At 40.1% G+C, this 19,153-nt stretch overlaps 1 protein-coding gene across 5 annotated transcripts in view; it reads left to right on the top strand.

The window, feature by feature from the left end:
* Positions 1–8,025, top strand: part of Tbc1d15 (TBC1 domain family member 15) — a 54,435-nt gene extending 46,410 nt beyond the window's left edge. For 3 of the 5 annotated variants that reach the window (XM_076920242.1, XM_076920243.1, XM_076920246.1), the window contains 3 exons: positions 2,891–3,007; positions 3,902–3,988; positions 6,669–8,025. In XM_076920242.1, coding sequence (XP_076776357.1) covers positions 2,891–3,007; positions 3,902–3,988; positions 6,669–6,881 — 417 coding nt within the window. In that variant the 3' untranslated portion in view covers positions 6,882–8,025. The remainder of the gene's footprint in view (positions 1–2,890; positions 3,008–3,901; positions 3,989–6,668) is intronic. The other 2 variants (XM_076920245.1, XM_076920244.1) reach the window with 1 other exon arrangement.
* The last annotated feature ends 11,128 nt before the right edge of the window (positions 8,026–19,153 follow it).

Below are 19,153 nucleotides of genomic sequence, written 5' to 3'. Positions count from 1 at the left end.
CAGTCATACTCATCTGGGAACCCTGTCAAGCAAAACATGGCCGTCCTCTGGTGCAGTAGTATCCCAGACACCATGTACTACTTTCTGATTGGGTTAAGACTTGGTTTTTTTTTTTTTTTTAGAAGATTGTGCTATAGTTTGGGTTATGGGCTGAGATATCACAAGAGAGAGATGGCTTGTGTTTTCCATTTACAGCACACTAGTAATAATACGTAAGTAATAATATGAAACAAGCATACCCCTCAAATGCTGTTAACTTTTCTTTATTTTCAAGAAAGGTATAGTTAGTTCTCTTTAGTTACTACCCCTGTTCTATTTCTCTGTAAAGGAGATTCATTATTCTGTTTTGTTTTGGTGTGGGTCTCTTTTATATTTGTACTCAGGATAACTTTCAAGGGAAAATAGAAAATTACTATTTGTATCACTTCGTGAGTATATGTTAGTAACAGATTTAGCATGTTTTTAAAAAAAGTACATTAGTCTAATGTCTAACTGTAGTTATAGCTCTATACAAACTAAGTGATGATAGAATCTCTCCCACATATGTTAACAACAACTGACTACAGCTGGGAATTGTTTCCTGAACTACCATAGAGAGGCTGTGAGCTGGTCGAAGGATGTTGCTTTGAGCTGCTTGTGTTCTGCATGGATTTATACTTAAATATGTATCGGATATGTGCAGTTAGAACCTGAACTTTATTACAATTTGTTTTCATACAATATACTTCGATCCATGTTTTCTCCTCTCATAACTCTTCCCAGGTCCTCCCCATCCACTCTTTTTCACTCTCTTAAAACACACAAACACAAACAAAACCTAGAGTTGTTTGTGGCAGGTGTTTCTTGTCATGGGCTTTTAAGATTGTGATGAGCCTTAGCTTCCGCCACCCCCCACCCCCCACTCCCCACCCCCCATCCCCCACTCCCCAGTGAACAAGGTGGAGCTGGAGATCAGAGATGGATGCAAAAGCAAGAGGCGTTTATTGTTCCAGCTTGCTGGGGTCGTTCTGCATCCAAAGAAGTGGTGATGACCCTGAGCTGCCTGTTCAGCCACTTTTTATAGTTTTCAGGGGTAGAATAGAGCAACAGCCACTAGGCACAATGTGATTGGCAGAACAGTGTGACTCTTAAACTGATTGGTCCTTAGGGAATGAGGTAGCAAGGGCTTGTTGGGGGGGGGGCAATGCCAATGGTTTGTTCGCCCCGAAGAATGTGTCTGTGTGCTCTGGGCTTCCCTTATTTGCAGGTAGCCAATGGTTGGTCCCTCCCTGTGGTCTTCCTGAAGAATGTGTTCCTCCTCTCCCTTCTAGAGGGGAGGAGTGCCTATATGCTCTAAGGACTTCTCCCTTCTGGGAATGGAGGGGGCCCTGGTGGAATTTTCCAAAGGCTCTGAGCTGACCTTTTCAGGCCTGCCCTGGAGTGTAAATCTGAACTCTTTTAAGATAAATCAAAAATACTGTGACCATGTTGGATTCTAAGGTCCAAACCAGGGGATGCACTCCTGTAGAAACACACATGGACAGGGGATTCGTTGCAACAACTTGAGGTTTACTGATAATAACCAGTGCACTTGGGTTCCCTTGCACGAAGCCGAGAGGAACCCTGAGCCAAAGCTAAGAGCAGTTTTTATACGAGGGCAGTTTTATCTCTTAATAACCACAAAGGCTGACCTCAATAGCTGTTCCCAGGCCCGGTCGCTAGGTGACTCAGATTTGCACATTATCTTTATAACAATGAATGTTAGCTAAGTGGCTTCTGTTTGCCCGGGTTTATTACATTAAGGGCCCAGCTTCCTGATTACCTCTTATGTTGGGCCCTTCCCCTGGAATGTGTGTGTAAGTCTTTGGAATGTGCTCCTCCTGGGATGTGTCCTGGGGCAGTTAATTTTTGAGTTTAAACCGAAACCTGAGATTCTTTCAATCTTAAGTTTAAACTGAGACCTGAAATTCCTACATTACCCCCTTTTTCTTGTGGCTGATTCCAATCTTGGAGTCACACTTTGAGGTTAATTGCCTTGTAATTAAATTTCTCAAATTGGGTTAATTAGGTTTATTCCTTATAAAAGTAAAAAGCATTTCAGCTATGTTCTACTAAGCGTCATTTGTATGGTTTTTTTTTTTTTTCTTCCAAGAAAAGAGGTCATTAAGTACATTAGTAGGGGAAACGGAAGTCTTGGATTTGTTGGCATCAGCCCATATTTAGGATAAAAGTATAGAATAGAATAGAGTTTATTCAGGGCATGGGGAGAGGAGTTAAGAGGGTAGTAGAGGCAGAGAGAGAGTAGAAGAGTAGAGACCAGCCATGAACATGTGGGGGCCGGCAGCGAGTGGGGGGAAGGGCGAGGGGACAGGTAGGATAAGCAGTTGCTCAAATGCTAGTGTAGTTAGGTGTTCATCTTTGGTAGTCCCTCCAGTGTTTGTTGGAATCGGGGGTTTTCTTCACCTTGCGTTATGAAGTGACCGAAGTTTTTACTGTCCATAGTGGAGACGTATCTCTAGCTCTGTTTGCTCCAATGTACTACAGTTAGTGCTTTCTTAGTGTGTAGGGTTTAGTTTCCTCTCAAAGTTTCAAGGACTGAATATTTGTGAGAAAGGTCAGAACGTTCTGAAGAAACACTGGAAGTGGATGTAACCTTTACATTTTATGGTTGTGCTAGGACTGTGGCCATGAGTGAGGACTGCTGCAGTGTCAGCTGCTCTCTGTAGTTCCTGGAAGTCTGTCAAATATTAAACTTTATTTTGGTTCCTTTATAGCTAAAGGTAACTACTTCTCTCTTCATCTGTAGAGAATTGTCTATCCCAACTGAGCATGTTTACTGCTTAGAATTAGCGTCTTTGAAGAAATGATTTAGAATTGATTTTGTTTACTGAGTAACTTACATTTTTTGTAGGTAATGTGGACTGAACTGCCCTGTAAGAATTTTCATCTTCTTCTGTGTTGTGCTATCCTGGAATCAGAAAAGCAACAGATAATGGAAAAGCATTATGGCTTCAATGAAATCCTTAAGGTGGGTCTTCTTTCAGTGTGGATGGTAGTGTTGTCTCTGGTGGTCCTCATGTACCATGAGTAATTCTCCTTGTCTGTAACACCAGGTGCTGGACTAGCTTAGTTCAAGAGAATGACAGTTTGGTAAATACATATTTGTCAGTTACTATTGATGTGTTTGTAAAAAGATAAATCAAGGAAGCGATATGTTTTATGGAGGTGTGGTGAGGTGTGGGGGGAGGGTGTGCCGCAGCCGGCCCATGCCAAGGGATCCCTTCCCCCTGAGGGACCAGCTACACATAGAGTTGAGTTTACTAAGGGCATAGGGAGGGAAGTTAAGAGGGTGGTAGAGGCAGAGAAAAAGAGAGTAGAGGAATAGAGGCTGGCCATGAGTGGAGAGAAAGGGGGATGGGAATGGGGAGAGAGGAGGAAGGGGGTGAGGGGGCAGAGTGGGAGCAAGAAGGCAAGAGACCAAGAGAGTGAGGAGGGGGCACGCAGCCCCTTTTATAGTGAGTCAGTCATACCTGGCTGTTGCCAGGTAACTGTGGGGCGGAGCTTAGACGGAGTGCTAACAGTTATCATCGAGTGGGTATTCAGGAAAGAAGGGAAGTCCAACAATGTTCTTTTATATAGTTTAGTTTTTAAAAAACAAATTAATTGTCTTTTGCTTATAACTTTGAGTTAGAAAACTAGATAGCTGCTAGGTTTAATGTTTTGTGAGCTTATTAGCTATTCTTTGTCTTCAAAACTGAGTGTAATGAAAGATGTATTGGATTTTCTGTGGATTTGTAATATGTGGATATTTTCATATTATGGGTAATATCTGCAGTGTAGTATAATTGGTAATAAATTGTTTATGTTGTAGAGTATAATAGAGCTTTCTGTTTTGATTATCATTCTCGTGTTGATTTTGTAGCACATCAATGAATTGTCCATGAAAATTGATGTGGAAGACATACTGTGTAAAGCAGAAGCAATTTCCCTACAGATGGCACAGTGCAAGGTATCCAGCATCGCAAAGAATTGCAATATTTTTCTCCCTCTTTTTAATCAGCTAAGAAAGATTTCCTTATAAAGAAAACAAATGACAGTCAACAAATTGAGGGCAGAAACAAAGCTTTTATTTATTTACTTTTGTAAGTTTACCTCACTTAATTGAAAGTAGTTGACTAATTATGCCAGATTGGAAACATTTAATTGGCAAAATGGCAAAAGTAATAAAAATATTTCTACAACTGGAGGCTGTAGATTTTAAGTGGTAACACATTATTCAACTTAATGAATGCAACAAGATCTCTTACTAAATATGAAACATCCACCACCAAAAATAGGTGCTCATCAGAGACAAACGGACGGCAGTCTATCTTACTGCATTTTTTTTTTTTATCAATTCAGGTTTTGCTTCTAAAAAAAAAAAGACTGATTTGATTTTTTTTTTAAATCTGAATTTAAATCAAGTCATTATAGTTGGCCTTTTAAAAAAAATTTCTAAGTTTTATTTTCTAGCTCAAACAATCTTTTTTAAAAATTATATTAAAGTTAAAAGAAAAACTCTAGGACAGGCAAGTGGTGAATGTCAGCAGGTGCTCGGAGGACGCGGGGGTGGGGGTGGGGGCAAAGGAAGGAAAGTGTAGTTTCCAGCTGCTTGGAGGTCAGCAGCCACTTGGGGAGGGACTTTTGGAGAAGGAATCCTGATGCATCCCAAAAGCAGACTTAGGTCCTGGCCTCAAGAGGAAGTGGGGAGGGCCAGGGAAGGAAGGTTGCTGCTCTTTTGTCTCTTGTCCTGCCCACTATCTGAGGAAGCAGGGGTGGGGAAGACAGGGAGGGAAGTTGCACCTTTTTGTCCTAAGCCTCAGAAGCACAGGCAGACCCAGTGAAACCCCACAGTTCATAGGGACTGATATGGATTTTTCATTTTTAAAACAATTTTTGTTTCAGCTTTGTATCCCCTCCCCGCAGGGGTCCAAATAGTTAGTCTAGGTATGTTTGTTAGATAACTATTCTGTTTCAAAACCTGCCAGTGAGATTACTTAGAATCTTTAAGGAACTAGTATTTCCTGACAGATTCTAACTTTGAGAAGGAGAGAGAAGGTAAATTGTGAATGTTAGAAAACTCAGTGGGGTGTGGTGGTGCACCCTTGCAGGCTCACCAGAGGATCATGAGTTTAAGGCCAGCCTCAGTTATGGGGCAAGTTTGAGTCTAGCCTGGACTACATGAGCCTGTACATAGTTTGATACCATGTAAAGGCCAAAGCCAGCAAACAGCAGCAAGCAGGTCCAGGGACATCTCCTGGCATAGAATGATGTCACTTAGATGAGATCCAGAAACTGCTTTTGTTTGATTTTGATTCCATTGCTGTGACAAAACGCCAACTAAGAGCCAATTAGAGGAGGCCTGGGTTTATTTCAGTGCTCAGATCACTCTCCATCATGGAGGGACTGCAGAGCAGGAACCTAAAGCAGAAACCAGGAATGTCTCAATGGTCTTTATAACAATTCATAGATACAACTTCCCTCACTGTCAGCCAAGAACGGTTCAGGCTCACCAAAATTGGAATGATGTAAGCTCCCAAGCCAGTCCACTTGTCCTTCAGGCATGGTGGCCTTGCCTTCTCCTGCAGCTGCTGTGATCTTTGTTGTCACTGTTCTGCTGTTTGCTTCCTGACTCACTCACAGGCTCTTGACATTAGCATATGAGTGCAGATGTCCTTGAAGGTTGGTCCCTGTAGAGCTTGAGTTACAGGCAGATAGGAACTAACAGTCCCTACAGCTCCCTAAGTAGCTTTCTTCTGTGGCCTGGTCCAACCCAGCCCAGGACCATTTGATCAGGGAATGGTGTAGCCCACAGTGGGCTGAGTCTTCCTGCATCAGTTAACAATGAAGGTGATCCTCCAGACTTGCCTATAGACCAGTCAGATACTGGGCAGTCCCTTAATTGACAGTCTCTTTTCAGATGACTCTAGGCTCTGTCAAGTTGATATTTAAAGCTAATTAGGAAAATTGAGACAAAATAGATGGCCAAAATTTTATTTGGAGTAGAGGAAGATGATGTGAGAAGAGTATGTGGCACTTGGTGGCATTTCTTCTAGGCTCTGCCCAAGAAGTTACCTAGCAACAGCCAGGTCAGAGTCTGGCTTGCTGTAGAAGGACTGTTTGATGCCCTTCCCCCTTTCTCTGCCCCCTCATTAGCTCTCTTCCCTCCCTCCCTCCTTCCCTCCTTTCCTCCACTGGCCCCTTCCTTCCTTCCTTCCTTCCTTCCTTCCTTCCTTCCTTCCTTCCTTCCTTCCTTCCTTCCTTCCTTCCTTCCTTCCTTCCTTCCTTCCTTCCTTCCTTCCTTCCTTCCTTCCTTCCTTCCTTCCTTCCTTCCTTCCTTCCTTCCTTCCTTCCTTCCTTCCTTTCTTTCTTTCTTTCTTTCTTTCTTTCTTTCTCTGTCCCTTCTGTTTGCCTCTACCTCTCAACCCTCCTTCTCATGCCCCCAAATAAAGTGCACGCAGTGGGGCTGCCTCAGCGCAGGTCTGCTAAGGTGCCTCCTCCCACTGTGTCATGCTACTACATTACAGAACATATCAGCACTTACCCAGTTAAAATGAATGTTCAGACTCTGAAATCAAGCTACTATTAAAAGCTTATTTTGTGGATATTTTTCCTCAGTTGTGATTTTATATTTGATTTTTCCTACTCAGGAATTGCCTCAAGCAGTTTGTGAGATCTTGGGACTTCAGGACAGTGAAGTTACAACGCCAGATTCCGACACTGATGAAAATGTTGGCACTCCTTGTCCCATATCTGCATTTCCAAGTAGCACCTTGCCCATCCTTGCTGCCAGTGAAGCCAAAGACGACAGTCCAGCACAGACATTAGCATCCCCAAATGCCTGCAGATCAACACCTGCATGATCATTTGTCTTAACATTTTTTTAAGAGATACTTTGTTGCAATTCCTTTTTAAGTACATAAAAGGTAGACATTTACAGTCTTGGTATTGATCATGCTTTAAGTTTTATGGAAAGACAGTGTACTGATGTTCTTGCATTAAAGCTTTACAAAGTTCTGAACTAATTATTTTTGTAGTTACTTCTACCAAATAGCCTTTCCTTTTCAGTAACATTCCTTAGTATTTTTATAGCTAAGCACATTTTATTTTGTTGCTGGTGAGCTGGTATTGGATAAATACTACAAGTGGAAGCTTTGGAAATTACGCACTTTGAAAAGCATTCACTGTGTTTACTCTTTAGTGGGCTTTGGACTTGATTAAATTACATGTTGAGCCTTTATAAAGCATTCTAAGCTGAGAAGTAAATTGTTACTCAGTGATGAAATTTAAAATACAAACAAATTTGGTTTTTCTATTGTTTACAACAATATTCATCTTAACTATTTATGCTGGTTGAATGTGATTTAAATAAGACATTTTTACCAACGTAGCTAGTATGTGGATAAAGAACTATTTCAACCTTAGCAACTGGATTGGCAGTATGTTTTTTGTTTTTTTGTTTTTGTTTTTTTTTTTTTTACAAAGAACTTTTTTTCACTTGTATATAGGCTATATATGTATATATATATATATACTATTTATGAGTATAAGAAAGCATAGTCCTATTTTCTTTAACTGAATAAACTTGACTATTGATTTATATAAGCTGATTCAACAAAATTAATACATGGCTTCAATATAAGATCTTTTTCAAAACTATTTTCTTAACTGAACATTTATTTAATGAGACTACATTGAACCCTGTCTATACCTGGTACAAATCACTGTAACCTCTTTACTAATAATGTTTATTATCGTTCCTAATACTGCACTAATTGGTTAATCAGATCTTTACATTTTTAAAAATATTCTTTGCAAAAAGCTTATGTCAGAAATTTCCAGGCACTGTCATGAGTCTCAAAGGAATATTTTTTGTATATGAATGAAGCTGTTTTTACCATGCAGTGTTGCATGTTTTTAAGTTCTGTGGAATTACCATAACAAATTTCGTTTTAATTGTAATTTGTTAACTCTTGTACATATCATTAAAATAAAATCAAAGCTAAATTAGTGTTTTCAGTTACATTACACTTAGAAATGGCTGGTTCTTCATGAGAAACAAGGGGACCTCAGCATGTCACAGCGGCTCCTTACCTTAAGCTGTCGTGTCAGTGAGTTTTGAAAGTGATGACAGGCATGCCAGCTCCTTTATACTCGAGCACACAGGTCATCCGTGTACTCACTCATGGCATGTCACTGAAGCAGCTGACCTGTAATGGTTGTTAGGTTGGTTTTTTTGTTTTTCTTCCTCAGAAAGTAAAGGTACCAAAGGAACTTTACCCCCCTAGCTGAGTATTAAAGGACAGTCATGGCCTTAGAACCGTTAGATGTAAGTTTTTAATATTGTGTGCTATCTTTTATCAGTTAATAATGAGTAAGCCCATTTAGAAGAGCAAGCTGGCCACGGGCGCAGCCTCTCCAGCCTTTCATTTCCTGCCATCCAGGAAATTGCTTAGAACATCTTGATGTCCTCCTTGTTCTTCCTGGACAGTGGGTGTTCGGACGTCTTTCTACGTAATACAATATCTACTTCAGATTAAAGAAAATTTAATATGTCTCATAAGTTGAACTTTTGTCAAGTTTTGTTAAGAAACTGCCTGTTAAAATATTTTTACTAAAAATACGTATTTCTGTCGCACATTTTTTTTTTTAATATGGAAGCGATAATGCATTAGAGTTGGTAAAGTCTTAATCAGCCTACAGAATCCAGCTGGAGACACCATGTAAACGGGCTATCAGCATAGCTAGAGTATATATATAAATTAACCTGAACGGTTCATTTCTTGCCATAACCTTTGAGAAGCTCATTTTGGTGTTCACAAAATGTTCACACACACATAGGGTTTAGTGGATATATATATAATACATATCAGCATGTAGAATATATATAATGTTAAACGTAAGGTTAAAATTTAGGTTGTTTCTAATTTTACCTCGTGTATTTTCAATTTTTATATGAGTGAGAAACAAGACATACTTAAGGATCTGTTTTACTCATATTTCTAGTCTTTTCATCTCTTTTCTGTAGAAAACTTTAGTCTTGGTTAATAGCCTTTTTCAGCAGTCCTTTTGGGAGAGTGATGGTTATGGAACCTGACAGTGCCCAGTGTGTAGATGGGCATTGACTCTTACAGAGTGGGCCTGTGTGCCCATCCCTAGCATAGTTGTGTAAGGTACCTCCTGGTGTTTGTGCTGCCTTGTGTACCGATGTGCCAGGCACTCCAGTATGGGCATTGTCAGAGGGGTTTTCAGAGGCGCTCAAACGTCTTAGAATATACAAAGCCTTGTGTGCCACCTTATACAGAAATCATGAGTTCACAAAAGCATTTTGAGAAGATTTTCTCTAAAGTATTGTAAGTTACTTAACAGAATAATACTGTGACTTAGGATTCACGTTACTTTTATGTGCCAAACCTCAGTTAAAATATTGAGCATTCAGTTGTACTGGTCTGCATATCAAAATATATGTTTAGTTTCTTCAGACCTACTGAATCAGTCTTCGAAAGTAGTGTTCGAAAGTGGGAATCTGAGCAATTTCCTGAGTTCCCCCGAAGTGAATTTTTAAAAAATATTTTGAGGGGGCTAGAGAGCTGGCACAGTGGTTAAGAGCACCGGCTACTCTTCCTGAGTTCAATTCCCAGCAACCACATGGAGGCTCACAACCATCTGTAATGGCATCCGGTGCCCTCTTCTGGTGTGTCTGAAGACAGCTACAGTGTACTCATATACATAAAATAAATCTTAAAATATTTTGGTTGATGCTAAGGCATACTCTTGTGTTTTAAAAAGGTAGTTTATTGAAATTCTAATGTAAGTTGCTCTAGTTACACTTGCCCTTTTTAGTGAGAAGTGACAGCCTGTTTTATGTAGATTATCCCCTTGAATTTTTTAAAGTAGAAATTTATTAAATTATACTTACATAGTATCATATTCAGAACCCTCAACATTCAGTTAGCTAAGAATTTCTTCATGAGAAAATGAAGAAATCTTTAATTACACCGCCTTGATAAGAACAATCCCTTTGTGGTTTCCAAATCTCTGCAAGACTGAAGACAGTAACATAGTGTAATGCCTCACAGCAGAGGTGGCATGCAAGGAAAACATGAAAGGGCTCCTACACCTAGAGTGCCTGAGGGCATACCAAAGCATCCCTATCTGTGGAGTGGGGACTGCCTGGCTCCCTGATCCCTTCCCACTGACAGCTCTCACTCTTGGAGGTTAAGGTTCAGGAGGTACCCATTTTACTGAATGTTTTGCCCTGAGGCCCTGTTGTGATTTCAAACAATTCTGTCAATTTCCAGTTTGGCTTCTGCTTCCATTTCTTCTCGTCATCCATGCTTTCAAACATGTCCCAACATGTCTATGATCACACTCTTCACTTCTCTGGTTAGCTCTCATGGCCTGGATTTCTGGAATCTTAAAAGACTGCATGGCCTTTGTTGTATATGTTCTTCACCAGGACATCAGCTGCTGTTGGACTGAAGAATGAAAAATTATGAAAATCATTATATATATATATCATATATGTTATATATGATATATATGATTTAGATATATATGATATATATATTATATATATATATAATATATATATCATATATATAAAATATATTTTTTTTTCTTTAGGTTTTTCTTTAAAGGACATAGAAAACTTCTCTCTGAAACGAACCAAGAATGTAGATCGGCCGGTTCCAGAACCGGCTGACTACAAGGAAAAGATAAGTCTTTTAGGTGTCGACCACAAATGACTGGGCAGGGCTATGTCCAGAGCAAGTGAGAAATAGTTAATCAGAAATAGTTGAGTGAATCACAGGGCATGGCACAGTGACATGGTAAAACTACATTTTTGAGAAGAATGAGTATACAGAGTGTTTTTCACATGACCCTGAATCATTTAGGTTGGGTTCTTCTGGAATGTTCCACTATTTTTATGTTATGTATCCTTGACAACCCCTCACCCCCGTCCTCACTCCCCTGGTTTGTGGTTTTCCCCTTTAAAAGGCCCCTCAGCTTGCCGTTCTTTTGTCAAATTCAGCTCCTGTGTGGGCAAGCAGTTTGACAGTTGGCCAGCCAACTCTCCCTAACAAACCTCTGCTGATCGCATCCAGGTATGGTGTCTTGCGATTTTTGGGTGGCCGTGACTTCCCGAGACTTGAGTAAGGGTCTCCAGAGTTTGGGGATCTTCAGGACCACAGCCTGTTTTTTTCATCTCCATGAATATGGAGTTCATACCTACGTTGGATAGAGAGAGCCTGCCCAGAGCCGGCTACGACTTGATCATTCCTCAATCAGAACCACACAGAAGCCATCTTTCTGGCCCTTTGTGGCTCTGTATTTTGCAGCTTGTTTCCCTTTGGATGTTTCCTGCCTGCCCATCAACAGCTCTCGTTTCCTTTTTCCTTCAGTGACCATTGGTTTCTTCTGAACAGCCCCATGACAAGTCAAGTCTTTGCCCTGCCTGGTTTTCCATTCCCTCCTCTTGGATAGGGAGGAAAGAGGTCTTTTGTGTTTTTCTCCAATCACATAAAGATTGTTTGAAAACCAACAACATGTATATTCGTTGAGACTATCACTGGGGATGTGAAAATGCATGCGAATAAAGTCCAATGAGTTGGTTCCCACTTGAGTTGCAGGAAGAAGGGCGGCATCCTCTTCATTTGACCTGGCTCTCTCACATTCTGCCTAATCAGAAATACCTGGTACTCTGGCTAGTCTAGAAAAACGGCAATTGCTTTCTTCTGCATTTGCTGAAGTCAACTACAAGCAGAAGTCAACTACAAGAGAAATCAAGAATAGGTTACTGAACCCATCTATGTTTTAGCACTTGTGGTATAAATAGCCTGTATCTTAGAGAATATAAGCTTTCCTGTCCTGTGCTGATTGAGTTTTGCAGATGATCACAATGATGGACTTTATGCTAAATATTTTCACTTTTTATTCAAAATTAATAATTCCTCATGTTCCAGGCTAGAGAGTCCAATAGAGGTGACATGCTGGATTTACTGAGTTCCAAGATGATAGGATCGTACTCCCCTGGAAGTCAAAGTGAAAACTCAAACATGGTACAGAGCACGACCATAGAAAGATTGCTTTGGTCTGGCTAGCCCAACAATGGCTGTTGCCTGATGAGAAGTCCAAGAATCCAATAGTTGTTCAGTCCGTGAAGCCAGATGCTTTCGCTGGTCATCTTCCATGTTGGAATCCTGGAGAAGTAGACTCTAGTGAAGAAATGCCTCAGCAGCGGGATATATGAACTCAGAATAAGAGCAAGCAGGCAAAAAGCAAAGCTGCTGCTCCCATGTCCTGAAGCTCCGGCCCAGATTTAGGGTGGGTTTTCCAAGCGCCAGTGATCTATCCAGAGAAGGCCCTCACTTGTCTACCCAGATACTTGGGTTTTTAGTTAATCCCCATACGGTCAAGTTGACAACCAAGAACAATCGTCACAACCACTAAAGTTTCCAAGCCTAGGTTCATTTGCATGCCACATGACAGCCTTTGTTATGTTAAGAGAGGTGGGAAAGAGTGAATTAGAAGATGGAGGATCCTATTCCAAAGTCGATTTTCCTTCCTAGGGTGAGGGAGTTTTTTTGTTTGTTTGTTTGTTTGTTTTTGTTTTTTGGACAGCTTTAAGGAAGTAAAGGGGGAAAAGTCAAGAATATATACTGGGAATTCAGATGTCATGAATATATACTGGGAATGCAGATGTCATGAATATATACTGGGAATGCAGATGTCATGTCATGAATATATACTGGGAATGCAGATGTCATGTCATGAATATATACTGGGAATGCAGATGTCATGTCATGAATATATACTGGGAATGCAGATGTCATGAGGGTTGGCTGCATCCAGCTGCATGTCAAGCATTTCCATGTTGGAATAGGTAAACAGCCATTTCAAGCTATACATGTTCAAACTGTCCTCACCTGCTTATCTGCAAGAATTCAGGTTTTTAATTGCGCTCTGTGTGTGTGTGTGTGTGTGTGTGTGTGTGTGTGTGTGTCCACTGTTTTGTGACATGACTGGTGAGCTACTATGATCTGTAGAACTACTGTGGAATTGATGGGGCTGTACTTACAATGTTGAGCAGCAGACAAAAGATACTTTTTGAAGGTCTCTCTTGGGTTTGAGGCCAAGTGCAATCACTAAGTCATGTGATGGTGACTCTAAGCCCCCACTTCCTCATCTGCGGGTGGAAATAAAGCATTGCATTTGTGAAGAGTAAGTGCGTGTGAAAATGTTTAATGAAGTGCCCAGCATGTTAGAGCAGTAACATGTTCTAATGAGATGCCAAAGAGATATTGCCACCATCTTTGGGCTTCTTTTAAAATCTCTAAGTGTGTTATTCTTCTTCCAAGACATACCGTGCTGCCAGTAGAAGCCTTGAGGCACTCTTCAATTGGTTTCCTACTGAGGACATTTTGATTTCAAGTTCAACTTGTGTTCTGGCTTGTGTGAGGAGCTTCTTCCTCACTGTCCCAGCATACATCACTGTCTCTGTATTTCGGTGTCATCTTCAAACAAGCCTAAATGCACTCACCTTTTTTTTTTTTTTTTTTTTTTTTTTTTGGTTTTTGGTTTTTGGTTTTTCGAGACAAGGTTTCTCTGTATAGCCCTGGCTGTCCTGGAACTCACTCTGTAGACCAGGCTGGCCTCAAACTCAGAAATCTGCCTGCCTCTGCCTCCCAAGTTCTGGGATTAAAGGCGTGCGCCACCACCGCCCGGCTATGCACTCACCTTTTATTGATTCTCTTTTGTGAAGGTGGTTATGAGGACACTGTGTCTACCTCTTATTTTGCCTACTGATGCTGTGTGATCCTCAAGCCCCCTTTCTAGGTCAATATAACAAATTTCTCAAATACTGAAAAAAAAAAAAAAAAAAAAAAAAAAAAAAAAAAAAAAAAAGGGAAGCCCTGTCCCATGACACCTAGGCATGACAGCAACAAGCATTTTTAGAAGTGTGGGAAATGACAGCGTTTATTTAAGCATTTTATTAGAGAACGAATTGATGCTCAGAGCTGTAGGCAGCTGGTTTTGGTTGCAGGTAGGAGGCATAGAGATAAACATGTGCTCACAGATAAACATGAGGGCAACCGGGAATGTTGAACACAAACGGTTGTCTTGTCAAAGGGAGAGATGCTTAATTTGTTTTTTGGCCCAGAAGTCGTGTATGGGAGGTAGTAAATAGCCTGGTGACTCTGTCAGACTGAGACCACACTAGAGCCTCCCCCCAGACCCTTATCTATTTATTGCTCAGTCCATCTATAAAACCATCCCTATGGAAGATGTTACATGTACTTTATAGTATGGAGGGAGTAGTCATGTCTTAAACTTCATTGTGCACATAGTATTGAGTTAATTATCACCAAGATTTTTTTCCCCAGTAAGTTGTGCTATGCTTAGAAATACCTATAATAAACTACCCAGTGTCACACAGTCTGAACCAACACCACTACTGAGTCACGTTGAGCCAAACTGCCTTCTTACCAGTCCTTGGTCACCACAGAAACCCACAGACTTGTGCTTCAAAATTAGATCAATTTAGTTGGATTGGTACCAGACTGATTTTCCTGGCTTAGTTTTCGATTGTGCTGTTTCTGTAACGCTGAATGGTTAATACAACCTCAAAGCGTAAGTACCTTTCGTTTGTATTTTCCTTCAAAATGATACTCTATGTCGTGTGTAAGGGTGATCGACAGGAATAAATGGTGCTGGGCCTAACTTGCAATGTGAATCGAAGTGGCAGAAGTCACGTGAATGTAATATAACTCAGACCTTCTCCTATGAACACAGTGAGTGGCACTGACCATGATGGCTAAGAATAGTAAGGAGACGGGTTACTGAAGATCAGAACAGTGGGGTTTTTCCCCAGGTTCCAAAGAAAAAACGTTGACCTTCTAGCTCCCATGCCTCTGACTTATTTATTGTGTTCATTTGTACATATTAAATTGTCAGATAGCTATGTGCTTCATTAACTATACGTGTGCTGGCTGTGGATGTCTGGGTGGGGAAGGAAATGATGCTCCTGTGCATTTTTAAAAGGAAATCATTTCAGGTTTATTTAATTTCCTATTGTTGCTGAGCTCTTAAACCACTGAATCCCGTGAAGTGGGCCCCGGAGTTACTTTAATATAATTTAAGTAGTTAGAGGACTCAGTAGTAGATAGCGTTAGCATTTAGCTGTTGTTGCTGAAGAACCTGAAGTACATACCCCATAGAATCATGTCAATGGAAAACATCCAGACACACGGCTTATTGAGTTGGCGTGTATTAGAAAATCCAACCCTTTCTATTGCCTGGTTCAGAGTTTCAGAGACACAGATGTAAAGTACTGGATTGATGTTTGGAAATCAGGAAGACAAGTTATTCAAGGCAAAGCGATCAGATTTTTTGTGGAATCCCAGCCTCCAAACAATCACTGCTGCTTTTCTTTCAAATAAATCCATACTCACATCCATCCCACTTACACATCTGCCTTTAAGTAACTTTATCGCCTGCCTTATCTGCTGTTATTGGGAAGCTGCAAGGCAAATTTCTATTTAAGTCATTATCCTTGTGGTCCAACTCAGGGCCTTATGCATACTAGGCCAGTCATCTTCTGGAGGCTTGTACATCTGCCTAACTTTCTCTTGGTGACTTTGTGTGTCCACTTGGTTTCGTGTTTAGCCAGGATAGTGAAGGTGCGTGACACAGAAAGGAAGAATACAGAGATCTCAGTTCTCATTTTACTTACAAAACAGAAATTGATAGGATGGGAAACTTCCTGTGGCGGACCATGGGCACTTCTGCATCTCCTTGATTCTCTGTTTACACAGGTTATATATACTTTTTCCATGTCTTTGTTCCTATAGTCTGAGGCTGCTAAGATAATGACATAAGGGCTGGTTGATAGTGGTTTTTATTGCTTTTATTATTATCCTTAATGACAAAAGATACCTATGTTAAAAAGGCACTGTCATATATAAAAATTATAGACCCATTGTATCTTATATCAGCCAGTCGCCACCATGGCAACTCATGGTCACATGGTTCTGTTCCACCTATAGGAATTTATATTGGAGATCTTATTTGACAATATTTCAATTTATGTTTCCCACAGTTCTTTTTCTACTTTCTGGACTCTTTATTTGATTAAGTTAAAGTTCTTTCCAATATCTTCCCTTATGACTTTAGGCAGTATAGGCTCCCTGCTCATTGGCTCTGAAGGTAACCACAATGAAACCCAGTATCTACATTTCTTTAAATTCTGCCAAACATTCCCAGCCAATGCCTGATTTTGTAGAACTCTGACTTCTGATTCAACAAGATATACAGGGGGATTTAACTAGCACTTTGAGTGTCCAGTATCCACCCTGTTAAACGGTTCATACACATTCAATTCAATCCAAATAGCAGTTCCGCAAAGGTCTCTGATAAGAAGTAGAGCTAAGACAGTATCAGAGCTGAAGTTTGAATTCAGGTTTATTGAAACGAACATGTGGCTTTCTTGAGAAATGGTATCTTCCACTACCCACCCTTTAGTCCCTCCCCCAAATGCAAGTTTCCAACTGTCCAAGTGCCTGCTGATGATTTAGCGACCACATCTCTGTGTGCACTGAGACTTTGATTTTCAGTTTTCTTCATTAACTCTCGATGTGTCACCTTAAAGGATGAGCTTGTGCCTCTTCTCGGCACAACTCACCCCACCCCCAGACGCATGCAAGCACATGCTCTTCTTGCCTTTCTATGTTACCATACAGTTGAGATGGCATTGGTTAACTTGGCATGTAGTGTGTGTAATTGTTATGGCTTTGTAAATGCAGTTTTCAACTGGGTTGCTCCTTTTTGGCTTTTTCTCATCAAGTTTTTTTTTTTTTCTCCATTAGTCGGTTTTCTGTACTGTCACAAATTCAACCTCACACACTACCAAGTATTCAGATGGGCTTCGAGCATCGGATGTCAGTGGGTAGTTGCATCATTGTGTGTAGATCTCAGTCTTAGTGTTTGAAGGCAATGTAGCCCACACTGAAGCAGACTTACCCTCTTATCTGGCTTGAAGCTAAATGTCTGGTTTTCTACCTTTCTGACTCCAGGAGCCTCAAAATCCAGAGTGTGTTCTTGCTCAATTACTTTCCTATATTTTCAACCATGCCCCGGTATTGAATACCTGGTGTTTCATCTTTTTCCAGCATGTAAGCCTCTGTCTACAATAGGGGAGAAAATATATAAGATTCTAACCTAATTTTTAATATAAAATTTTTATTGAGATGTAACTCCTGCAATGTAAAGTCACTTTAAAAACTTCCCACTGTTTTATTACAAAAGTCAACATTTATAAGAAACACTTTTAAAGAAGTCAGTTTAGTGATTTTTAGTATGCCCACAGAGTTATGCAACTGTGGTGGTTAGTGTTGTCAGTTTGGCAGAATCTAGAATTACCTGGCAGATGGGTCTCTGGGCATGTCTGAGGGGGATTATCTTGTTACATTAATTTGTGTGGGAAAATACATCATTATTGTGAATGAAACTATTCCCTGGTGTGAGGATCCCGAGCTTTAATGGAGAAAACAAACTGAGCACAAGCAGACCCGCACTTATCGCTGTCTGTTTTCTGATTGTGAATCAAACATGACGGGGGAGCACTGGCTACCTTGGTGTCCCTGCCATCCTAGACTATACCCTTGAAGAGTCAGTTAGAATAAACTCTTTCATTCTGAAGTTGCTATGTTCAGAGTATTTTATCAACAGATGAAACAGGTAAGACAGCAACAATCACCAATTTTTAGATTGTTTTTTTCTCCCTAAAGAAACCCTGTGGCAGTTCTCTACCTCCATCCTTGTATCGCCTGGCAATCATGAATCTGACTTATTGTTCTTTTTTATAGCTTCTTTTCACATCTAGGCATTTCATGTAAGCAAAACCATGTGAACTCATAATTCCTTGTGTCTAGCTTTTTTTTTTTTTTTTTTTTTTTTTTTGCTTAACACAATGTTTTCAAGGTTCACCCATGGTGAGGTCTCACATCAATTTAGGGGATGATGCAGTTCCTTCCTTTGCACTATCAGGTGTTACTCAACTTACAATATATAATATTTTGTTTGTCTTCTCATCAATTGGTGATATTTGGATTATTTTTCTTTTATGAATAATATTGCTGTGAACAATTGAGTATAGTCTTTTTGTGGTTATGATTTTACTTTTTGAGGATGTATACCCCCAAAGAGCTGAGTTGTTGAGTTCTAGTTAATCTTCGTCTTGAGAGACTGTCAGGTATTTTTTCAAACAACTACATTATTTTCCACACATCTAGGGAGAAACTTTTAGGTCATATGATAACTCAATGAAGCATTGAGGGACCACCAAACTATTACCTGAAATGACCACATCACTTTATAGAGCCATTGGCAATGTAAGAAAAGCCCATGTTTTCTGACTCTTCGGCAATGCTATGTATCATCTGTTATTTTTAGTTCTAACAATTCTACTGGGCCTGAAGTAGCATTTTTTTCTTTGATTTGCATTTCACCAATTATTAATGATGTATATTATTTTTAGTGTGCTTATTAACAACATCTTTGGAGAATTGTCTATTTAGTCCTATTTTTATTTTATGTGCATTGGTGTTTTGCCTGCATGTATTTCTGTGTGTCAGATCCCTTGGTACTGCAGTTATAGACAGTTGTGAGCTTCCATGTGGGTGCTGGGAATTGAACCTTGGTCCTATGGAAAAACAGCCAGTTCTCTTAACCACTGAGCCATGTTTCCAGCCCCAATCCTAACTCATTTAATGTTGCTGAATTATAAGAGTTCTTTATTCTCAATGAAGTACAATAGGTATTTTTCTATAGTATAAATTGTCTTTTTAATTTAAAATTTTTGATAATTTCATACTTTACTGTATTTATATCATTTTCCCTCTACTTCCTCTCATGTCTCTGCCAAATTTATGGCCTCTGCTTCTCTAATTATTATTGTTTCACATACACATGCACACATACATGCGAAACTTAAGGAGTTCATTTATTGTTGCTTGTCTGTATATGTGTGCCAAGTCCTGCATGGAAGGGACAATGTGATAGAGTTCCTACTCTTGGTGCAGAGCCAGTAGGGCATGGGCTTGCACAAGTGCTTATAGTTACTAGGTGGAAGGCT

This window comes from Arvicanthis niloticus, chromosome 22 (genome assembly GCF_011762505.2).
Source record: "Arvicanthis niloticus isolate mArvNil1 chromosome 22, mArvNil1.pat.X, whole genome shotgun sequence".
NCBI classification, from domain to species: domain Eukaryota; kingdom Metazoa; phylum Chordata; class Mammalia; order Rodentia; family Muridae; genus Arvicanthis; species Arvicanthis niloticus.
The sequence above is the reverse complement of the archived record's forward strand: the minus strand, read 5'-3'. Positions and strand labels throughout refer to the sequence as shown.